Source organism: Myotis brandtii, unplaced genomic scaffold (assembly GCF_000412655.1).
Source record: "Myotis brandtii unplaced genomic scaffold, ASM41265v1 scaffold1418, whole genome shotgun sequence".
Taxonomy (NCBI): Eukaryota; Metazoa; Chordata; class Mammalia; order Chiroptera; family Vespertilionidae; genus Myotis; species Myotis brandtii.
The window spans coordinates 596,375-607,509 of NW_005355071.1; the positions used below are offsets into that span (position 1 = coordinate 596,375).

Sequence of the window (11,135 nt, forward strand, 5' to 3'; positions counted from 1 at the left end):
TGTGTAGGTGGGTGCCTATATCTTTTCCTCAGCACTTGTCTGGCATATATTTTTCTATTCCTTTTGTGTCATTGTGTTAAGGTATATAATCCACATGGAGTTGTATATTTGTTACCCATTCCCTCTGGAGTTTCTGTTTTCTGAAAGGAGATTTTAACTCCTTCACTCCTACACTCATTTTGGATTTACTCTACCATTGTTCTTTCATTTTACCATGCTTTCTTGTTTCTTTCCTTCCTGACAGAGTATTCTCTATGCAGCCTTTGCCCCATAGTAGTTTGATAAACACATACTTTATTCCTTTTAGAAATAATTACCCTTAATTTTGCTGTTGTCAGAGTCAGCATTTCCAGTGAAACTAGTTTTTCTACTATTTAGAACACCAAAAACCCTATTTTGATGCAAATGCAAGGGATCCATTTAAAAAGTCACTTAGTACCATTGTTTTAGACAAAACCAAACAATTCCACTGTAGCATGTAAAACCAAAAGAACTTTAATAAGCTTTTCTGGCACTGTAATTACAGGAACATTAACCCATAACATGCAACAGAAATGGGGATGCCTTTTGGACATATTTAACAGATAAACTTGATATTATAATTAACAGCAACATATCTACTGAAAAAACAAATGCAACAGATTTCAATGTTCAGGTTAGAAAATGTATGTTCTTATTGCAATCTCAAGTAGCATTTAGAAAGTTTAGTTTTCCCTTTGTCACCTCTAAAACACAGTATGGTTTTTAATGCAATTGTACACAACCGTTTCACATTGGAAATGATCACAAGAAATCAACTGATATACTAGATTAATGGACTGATTGGTTTCATTTCAATTGTTAATTCTGAGAGGGATCCTGCAGTATTGTGGGTTTCAGATGGGGAAAATAGTAGACCAAGAGGAAAGAGCCTTGGTCTTAAAGTTGGGGAGGGAACATGCAGCGGCACACAGGGCAAGTGCCGGACTTCTGAAGCCAGATGGACACGCATGGCTTGTGGAAATAGTGGTGGCATGGCAGCTCGGTTGCCACCTCCCCCTTCACATATTCACTGCAACATATGGGGCAACACATTTCTTGCCCAACTGCACTATGGTCTTCAGTGACCAGGATCTCAGGTAGACTGTCGATGCTCTCCTTGCTTGCTGGTGGATTGGCCACCTCCACGTCCACTGCAAGAGACTCCAAGTGTGCGAGGGCCGTTTCCATTGCCTGTGCCAGGCGTTCTTCAAGTGCCATGTACGTGAGGAACTGAGGATCCACGTAGGAAATGGCTTCAGCCACCCCCAACCCATCTGCAAAACCATCAAAGAGGCTCCAATCCACTTCTAGGTCTTCACTCACGCTGGAGTCATCTTCGAGGTTGTTGTTGCCATCCAGCATGAAGACCCCAGGATGCAGAAACTCCTGACCGGAATCATTATCCTCCTCACTGCTGCTCTCATTTTCATTGTATTGGAGCCAAGGAACTTCTCCTTCTTCCGGCAATGCCCGCTCCACTTCCTGAAGAGCTGGTCTTTGAACTTCTTCAAGTTCATTGCTGCCATTACTGCCAGTGATGGCACTAGCACTGGGGCTAGCGCCGGTGTTGACAATCACTCCGGCATTCACTCTGGCTGGCTCAGGTTGGTGCTCTTCTTTCCCCGGTAGAGTCTCCCAGCTTTCGCCATTGGACGACGGGTTTTTCTCCCAATCTCCATGCTTCTGACGCAAAGCAGCAGTCCACTCTTTGTCACTGTCAGAGTCTTCATCGCAGTATTTGTGGTAATCATCATTGAATGTCCAGAAGTCATGGTCGGCCATGGTACATCGCCGTCTTGGCACCTTTTCTGGCTTCACTTGGTCGTTCCTGGCTTCCCTCTCATCCTCAAGATACTTTGGCTCAGAGTAGCCACTTGAACTCTCGCCTCTGCCTCTCCTTGCCCGGCTGCCCAAGTGGCACTCACCAGTGCTAGCAGTGTCCCTCCACCTGGAAGTACTGTGTGGCATATCTTCATCATCATCAGTATCAAAAAATATTTTTGGTTTCACGCAGTTTGGACTGGCCAGATTTCTGATTTTGGGCCTCACCACTGGTTCCTCTGCAACCTTAGGGGTGTTTTCCCCACCAGCACGAACAATCACAGGACCCCTGCTGGGACGCACAGGTACATTCTGCTCCTGTCTGTCCCTCTCCAGGCTGTCGCCTTTTGTAGCCACCTTCGTGTCAGCAGCAGAGGTCTGAGGAGCCATGCTCTTTTGCTGCAGGAACTCAGCTCTGCCAGTAGAGCGTATCACTGTAGGGGCTGGATCAAGCTCCTTTCTCACATCACTGTTAAAACTAGAGAACTGGGGGGGCACACCAACCAAAGACCTTGCCCCTTTCTCTGGGTCATACAGCTTATCACCTTTAAACTTGCCAGCTTTCCCTCTCACTGGCACTCGCTCCACAGGCCCAGCCCCCTCCTCCTCGCTATCATCTGCCCCGAAAGAGTCAATATGTCCATAAGCCATTCCTCTTCTGCTACCCAGACCCCTGTACTCTCTGGGCGGGTACCTGGAGTAGTCCTCATTATCAACAGTCAGGCTGCTTCCTGAATTCTCACTGTCATCCCAACGATGACGATTGGTGGAAAATGGTGATCGGCTCCTCTTGGTGGTTTGACTGGGGGCTGATCTGTGCATTGGGACTTCGGGTGTCGTCTTTCTCTGGCTGGAAATCCTTTCCTGCTGGCTCGTGGATGGCCTGAAACTGACATAGGCATGCATTCTTCCATACCTCCTTCCTGTATGGGACTGATACCCTCCTGCTGGCCTGGGCCACAGAGGCTTGCTAGATTCCTGACCCACTGCTCTGACTTAGGAGGATTTCCAATAAAGCTGGGGTTCAAGTGGAAAGGCTCCTGCTCCCTGTACACACTTTGGAGATGGGAAGGTCAAATCAGTTCAGAATAAAGGAGCAGGGAGATTTCTTTCCACTTCAGTAGGCAGGTAACAGAAAGAATAAGGGGCCTTTAAAATTAGTTTCACTTTCTTTTAAAGCCTGGAGTAGCATTCCAGTGACTGTCAGGTGTAGACTGGAATACATTTTTAATGTTGGCAAAATTATTACAAAACTGGGTTTGTAGGAAAGTGAAATTGAGGGGAGAATCTGACAGAATATTGGGGGGTGACTGGACTCTGGGTGGGTGGGTGAAGTACTGTGGAACTGCACCAACATGGGAAGAGGAAAGACTACTGTGGGTTTTTATGGAGTGTCTGCATTTTTCTGAGCCCTGCAGACATACAGGAGAATTGCGAATTGGAATAGGGTGAAAAATATAGATCACTGTGTGTGTACTGAGTGCATACGTGTCTATCAGAAGGAGAGGGACAGGTGGAAGGGGAACAGCAATCATGCAATGGAGAGATGGCTATGTTTGTAGGGGGATGGTGCAGGTGATGGTGGCACTGGGAAGAAGTGTGTCATAAAGAATAAGACCCTTTCTGGACGTGGGTATAAAAATGACAGCTGTGGGTAGGATAGCTTCAGAGGAGAGGGGCGTGTATAAGTATGAGAGAAACAGAACGTGCATGTGTGATCCTATGTGTGAAGAGACACCTGGGTTTCTGTTTCTGTAGCAGACAAGGAAGGGTACGGTGGCACTGGACAGGTGTGTCCATGACTGTGTGTGTGTTCGTCAAAATGGAAGGCAACAGTGCACTGCAGGGACCAGAAAAAGAGGGCTGTCTGTGCACATGCGTAGTAGACAGGAGAGGGGAGCATTTGGGAGGGGTGTGTGGAGTGTATTTTTATGTAAGGGGCCTATGATAGAGGAGCCAGCATTCTGACTATATCCTTATATATGTATGTGGCCGGTCCTGGAGGGTGAGGTTGTGTGTATATGTATCTGGGGAAAGGCACTGCAGGGTGTGACTGTGTGAGCGTGTGTCCTGTGTGGGGGAAGGGCCACACAGGAACCTTGAGTCCTGGGGGGGGGGGGAGTGGCTTCAATGGAATGTTTCTGTGTGTGTACCCATGGGCGTGCATGTGTGTGTATGTACATGCTTGTATGTGTCCTTGCACACGAGAGACATGGGAGGGGGATGGGAGGATACCGGGAGGTAGAGGGAGACGTAAGGGGAGGGGGAGCAGGCTGCAATGTCAAAATGAGAACCAGGAAAATATTATCGGTTCAAATGGCAAATCCAAATCAATGTGGCAGGGAAAGGGGGAAAGAACGGACGGGGGAATAGTTTTCCCCTGGGAATAATTTTTTTTTAACAAAAAAGATATTTACCTAAAAATCTTAACAATTTACATTCAGCAAACCAACTGCAAAATGGGGGCTGCAAAGGGGCCGAGAAAGGAGGAGAGGCAGGGAGAGGTGGGAGAGTGCTGGGACCACTAGTCCCCTCAGTGATTAAAGCCACTCGAGTGGGGGGCCACGCCACAGGAAAGGGGCTGAGGATGGGGTTCCCAAACAGGCCGATGGAGGACACAGGCCTCCCACTGCAGTCAGGTCCCGCGAATGCCCCACCCCTTCCCGAGGGGCGAGCCGGAAAATCTGCTCGCTAGAGCTCCTCCAAATCCTCTCTCCCGCCGGCCACTCGCCCCACCGCCCTGTCTGGATGAATGCAGGACGTCTACAGCCTTTCACTCACCAGTCCGGACACCCGCGCGCCCTCGTGCTCTGGGACCTCCGACCGCCAAGACCGCCAAAGCCAAAGCCGCTGCTCGGGGTCTGGCTCCTCCTCAGCCAGATAACAGCGGGCGGGCGGCAGCGGAAGTGACGGTAGCTGTAGCTGGGGCCGCCCCCGAGATGTGGCGGGGGCGGCAGCTGCTCTAGACAAATCAGGGTGGGCCCAAAAGCTTTATTTCATTTTAAATGATGAATTCGCCAAGGATACAGAAAAGGACAGTGAGAAATGTAACCAACAGCCAGCTTTAACAAATGTTAACCATTTAGCCACATTCCCTTCTGTTCTGTGTTTTTTTTTTCTTTTAATAAAATGAAATCTGCAAAGTCTTTCTGATTAATTCCAATGTGAAAGTAATTATATTAATATATATCCTGTTACATGTTATGGTTTTTACTGGAAGTATTTAAAATGTGAAACTATACTTAAGGTTGCAGTAAGTTTTTTTTTTTTACCTGCTTGAGGCAAATTGAACTGTTTACAGTAGAATTTGTTGTTGTTGTTGTTAATCACAAAATCAAGCTACTCTATCCAAAAGAAATGATCAATCATGAAGCACAGCACGGGTTCGCATTCTGGTAAATACACTGCAGTTTAAAAACATTACAGCCATTTCTTTTGGGTTGATACAATTTGAACGCCGAACTTCTTTTTTTAAAATTGCACTTTACAATGTATCTCTAATATTTGCAACAATAGCAAATAGGTTCACAACAACAGTGAAGTTTTGTTCTGACTGGAAATAAAATGCATAGTAGAAGAACAAGAAATTTTAGAGGTACCAACAGAATGAAAATAAGATGTATGACTTTCAAACCATTAAAACATATGTAGAATGAAGAGAAAAACTCAGTTTAACAAAGGGCAGAAATGGGTAGAGAGGCAACAAGAATGGATGTTAAAAAAAAAAAAGACAAAGGGCAGGAATAAGTCCAAATATATCAGTATGCATCATGGGTTCTCCTATGAAAAAAAAAACAAACCAAAATCTCATTTTGAGCATTTCATTTTCAGGAATCTAGTTATATGTTGTTTATATGAATTTTACCTAAAACAAAAATAAGAATGGAAAATATGCAGCATTTAAACACTGACAGAAAGGAAGGAAGGATAAGCATAGAAAGGGAGGGAAGGTGGAGGGAGGGAAAGGAAAAAATATTTAAATCTTCACCTCAGGAATGAGGATATTTTCCCATTGGTTTTTAGAGAGAGTGGAAAAGGAGGGGGGAGAGGGAACGAAAGAAACACGGATTGAACCTGCAACAGAAGTACTCTTGACAGAAAATCGAACCCACCACTTTTAGGTTCCTGGGCCGACACTCTAGCCACATTCAAACCAGCCAGGGCAGAAAAGGTTTTTTAAAAAGAAAGAAAGAGAAGAGAAGAAGGAAGGAAGGAAAGAAGAAAATAGATATAGTAATGTTAATACAGAAAAAATAAAGAACTCAAACTAAAAAGCATTAACGAGAACAAAACAGATTGCTTCATTTGCCAAGAAGATATAGTTGATAAAATTTAAATGCCAAACAATGTAATTTCAAAATATATGAGGCAAATATTGTTAGAAATATAAAGATATCAGAAAGTCTGCAATTATAGAGGGAGACTTAGCTGCAGTTGTTATGGTATAGATAGATCAAATAGACTAATAAATTAGTATATAGAGAGATTGAACAATACAATTAATAAGATTGCTCTAATGTATATGTATTCATGTACTCAAGAAAGAATGCATTTTTTAAAAATATGCTTTTATTGATTTTTTTTTTTAGAGAGAGAGAGAGAGAGAGAGAGAAAGAGAGAGAGAAGGAAGAGATAGAAACATCAATGTGATGTGAGAGCAGAACATTGATTGGCTGCCTCCTGCACTCCCCCTACTGGGGATCAAGCCCATAACCAGCAATCAAACCAGCAACCTCTTGGTTCATGAGTTGACACTCAGTCACTTAGCCACACTGGCCAGACAAGAAAGAATACATTTTAAGTAAAAATATTTAAAATATTTCAAACATACAGAAAGGTACCTAGTATAAAATGCACATTTCCACATAACTGTCACACAGATTGAGCAAATTTTATTTTCTGCAGATCTTCAGATCCTTCTGCTTTTGAAGCAAAATATTACAGTTGAAGCCCTCACTTTATCCTATTCATCTTACTTCTTTTCCCCAAAGAAGCACCATTTAGACTTTTCCTTCTGTCCATGTTTGCTTTTCTTTTTCTACATATGTAGATGTCTGCAATCAATACACACTATTATTTTATGCATTTATTTTATTTTAATTTAATTATTTTTTTATTGTCTAAAGTTTTACATATGTCTCCTTTTTCCCCAATTGACCCCCCGCAAGCATTCCCACCCGGACAAGCCCCCACCGCCCCAGTGTCTGTGTCCATTAGTTATGCTAATATGCATGCATACAAGTCCTTTGGTTCCTCTCTAACTGCCCCACCCCCATTGTCTCTAGATTGATCTATTCTTGTTCATCAAATTATGTTGGTCATTATATCCCACATATGAATGAGATCATGTGATATTTATCTTTCTCTGACTGGCTTATTTTGCTTAGCATAATGCTCTCCAGTTCCATCCATGTTGTTGCAAATGGTAAAAGTTCCTTCTTATAGCATAAATTCTGTAAATTGTATCATAATAAATACATCCTTTGAAGCTTAAATTTTTACTTATTCTTTTAGAAATTTAGCAGTTTCATACATTTAAATTTAGGTCATGTATTTTAACTGCTGAGTACTATTATATCAATTTTCCAACATGATATTACTATATTATTGTATGGACTTCTGTTGCATGAATTATCCATTTTCTTTCTTCTCTTTCCCTCCTGATGAACTTGGGTTGTTTCAGTTTTGTGCTATTATAAATGGGTATTTAATGAACATGGTTCCTTGTGGCCACATGGAAGAGTTTTTCTTGGGCAGAGCTTCCCAGCTAAGTAATGGATGTTCTTATATATTGATCCCCTTAATCTTCCAGGAAGATGATCTGACTTACTGCTACCCTGAAGACTGTTGTCTCTGGCTAAGAGCAGACTGTGTTCATCCTAGTGAGCTGGTATACATATTATCATTTTAAACATTTGCATTGATGAGAAAAAATTGGGGGGGGGAACTGCTCTAGCGTATGTATATTGAAATGAAATTTCTGCATCAAAGAGTATGTACTAGTTATCTATTGCTGCATAACAAATTGCCCCCAAACTTAGCAATTTAAAATTTATATAAAACAAACACTTATTATATAATACTCTCTGTGAGTCAAGAATCTACTAATAGCTTAACTGGGTGCCTCTGGATCAGTCTCTCATGGGGTTGTACTCAAGCTGTCATCTGGGGTTTCAATCTCACTTGCAGGCTCATTTGGGGTGGGATGTTCACATCTAAGCTCCTTTACATGGCTATTGGCAGGCCTCAGAAGATCCACTTCCAAATTCAATTATGTGGTTGCTGTCAGGCTTTGGTTTCTTGCCACGTGGCATCATAGGTGAATTTTACCAAACAGTCAAATAAGAACTAACATCTAAACTTCTCAAACTATTCCAAAAAGCTCAAGAGGAGAGTTTTACGAGACCAGCATTACTCTCATTTCAAAACCAGATAAAAATACACCACAAATAAAAAAAATTATAAGCTAATATCCCTGATGAACATACATGCTAAAATCCTCAACAAAATATTAGCAAACCAGATTCCAGCAGTGCATTAGAAAGATCATACACTATGACCAAGTGGGATTTATTCATAACATGCAAAGTTGGTACAACATTCTCAAATCAATTAATGTGATACACAACATAAACAAAATGAAGGATAAAAATCATATGATCATATCAATAGATGCAGAAAAAAGCATTGGACAAAATCCAGCACCCACTTATGATAAAAACCCTCAGCAATGTGGGAATATGGGGAACATACCTCAACATAGTAAAGGCCATATATGACAAAACCACAGCTAGCATCATATTCAATGGGTTAAAACTAAAAGCACTTCTCTTAAAATCAGGTACAAGACAGGGATGTTCACTTTCACCACTTTTATTCAGCATAGTACTGGAAGTCCTAGCCACAGCAATCAGACAAGAAGAAGAAATAAAAGGCATCTGAATTGGAAAGGAAGATATAAAACTGTCATTATTTGCACATGACATGATATTGTATATAGAAAACCCTAAAGATTCTACTGAAAAACTACCACAATTGATAAATGAATTCAGTAAGTAGTAGGATACAAAATAAATATTCAGAAATTGGTTGCATTTTTATACACCAATAATGAACTATCAGAACGGGAAATTAAGAGAACAATCCCATTTACAATTGCATCCAAAGAAATAGCTAGGAATAAATTTACCCAAGGAGGTAAAAAAATCTGTACTCTGAAAATTATAAGACACTGAAGAAAGAAATTGAAGAAGATACAAATAAATGGAAGCATATACTGTGGTCATGGATAGAAAGAGGTAACATCATTAGTTCTATAGATTCAACACATTTCTCATCAAAATAACAATGGCATTTTTTACAGAACTAGAATAAATAATCCAAAAATTTATATGGAACTGCAAAAGATCCTGGATAGTCACAGCAATATTTTGAAAGACCAAAGTTGGAAGCATGCTATCTAATATCAAACTATACTACAAGGCCATAGTAATCGAAACAGCATGGTATTGGCACAAGAACAGTCAGATAGAACAATGGAACAAAACACAGCCCAGAAATCAACCCACACCATTATGGTCAACTAATCTATGACAAAAGAGGCAAGAATATACAATGGGATAATGACAATTTCTTCAATAAATGGTTTTGGAAAAATTGGACAGATACATGCAAAAAGTGAAACTAGAGGACCTTTGTACACCATATCTAAGAACAAACTCAAAATGGATAAAAGATTTAAATGTAAGACTCAAAACCATAAAACTCCTAGAAGAAAACAGGCAGTAAAATTTTTGACATTTCTTCTAGCAATATATTTTTTTGATATATCTCCTTGGGAAGGGAAACCAAAGAAAAAATAAACAAATGGGACTACATTAAAAATAAAAAGTTTTTGCACAGCAAAGGAAACCATCAACAAAACGAAAAGACAACCTACCGATTGGAAGATATTCACCAATGATACATCCAATAAGGGGTTAATATCCAACATTTATAAAGAAGTCAACAACTCAACATCAAAGAAACAAACAATCCGTTTTTAAAAATGGGCAGAGAACCTGAATAGACACTTCTCCAAAGAAGACATACAGATGGACAATAGACATAGGAAAAGATGTTCAATATCTCTAATCATCAGGGAAATAAACACAAAATAATGAGCTATCACCACATAAGTATCAGAAAGGTTACCATCAATAAATCAACAAGCAACAATGTTGGCCAGGATGTGGAGAGAAGGGAACCCTGGGGCATTGTTGGTGGGAATGAAGATTGGAGCAGCCGCTGGGGAAAGCAATATGGAGTTTCCTCAAAAATTAAAAAAAATAGAACTGTCTTATGACCCAGTGGTTCCACTTCTGGTTAAATTATTCAAGGAAACCCAAAACACTAATTCGAACGACTATATGCACTCCTATGTTCATTGCAGCGTTATTTACAATACCCACGATATGGAAGCAACCCAAGTACCCATCAATATATGAGTGGATAAAAAAGTGGTGGTACACAATACCAGATATCAAGCTATATTACAAAGCCACTGTTCACAAAACTGCCTGGTATCGGCACAAGAACAGACATATAGACCAATGGAACAGAATAAAGAACCCAGAAATTGACCCAAGACATTATACTCAATTAATATTTGACAAAGGAGGCGAGAGCATACAATGGAGTCAAAACATTATCTTTAATAATTGGTGCTGAGAAATTTGGTCAGATACATGCAAAGAAATGAAACTAGATCACCAACTTACACCATACACAAAAACAAACTCAAAATGGCTAAAGGACTTGAAGGTAAGACATGAAACAATAAAAATCCTACAAGACTCCATAGGCAGCAATATTGCAGACATATGTTGTAGCAATATATTTACAGACACAGATCCTAGGGCAAGAGAGACTAAGGAGAAAATAAACAAATGGGACTACATCAAAATAAAAAGCTTCTGCACAGCAAAAGAAACCATCAACAAAACAAGAAAGCCCACTGCATGGGAGAACATATTTGCCAACGTTATCTCCGTTAAGGGATTAATTTCCAAAATTTATACGGAACTCATACAACTTAATAAAAGGAAGATAAACAATCCAATAAAAAAAAACTAGGCAAAGGACTTAAATAGATACTTTTCGAAAGTGGACATACAGAAGGCCAAGAGACATATGAAAACATGCTCAAAGTCACTAATCATCAGAGAGATGCAAATCAAAATGACAATGAGGTACCATCTCACACCTGTCAGAATGGCTATCATCAACAAATCAACAAACGACAAGTGCTGGCG

General features: G+C 40.6%; 1 protein-coding gene across 1 annotated transcript; it reads right to left on the reverse strand.

The window, feature by feature from the left end:
• Positions 1-472: 472 nt before the first annotated feature.
• Positions 473-4,772, reverse strand: PJA1 (praja ring finger 1, E3 ubiquitin protein ligase). The gene is made up of 2 exons (XM_005860864.2): positions 4,624-4,772; positions 473-2,731 (listed from the first exon to the last, which is right to left on the reverse strand). The coding sequence occupies exon 2, from the start codon at positions 2,662-2,664 to the stop codon at positions 919-921; it is 1,746 nt and encodes a 581-aa protein (XP_005860926.1). The 5' UTR covers positions 2,665-2,731; positions 4,624-4,772; the 3' UTR covers positions 473-918.
• Between the last annotated feature and the right edge of the window lie 6,363 nt (positions 4,773-11,135).

Coding starts and splice junctions, on each gene's coding strand:
- PJA1 (XM_005860864.2), bottom strand. CDS start 2,664: ATGCACAGATCAGCCCCCAGTCAAACCACCAAGAGGAGCCGATCACCA.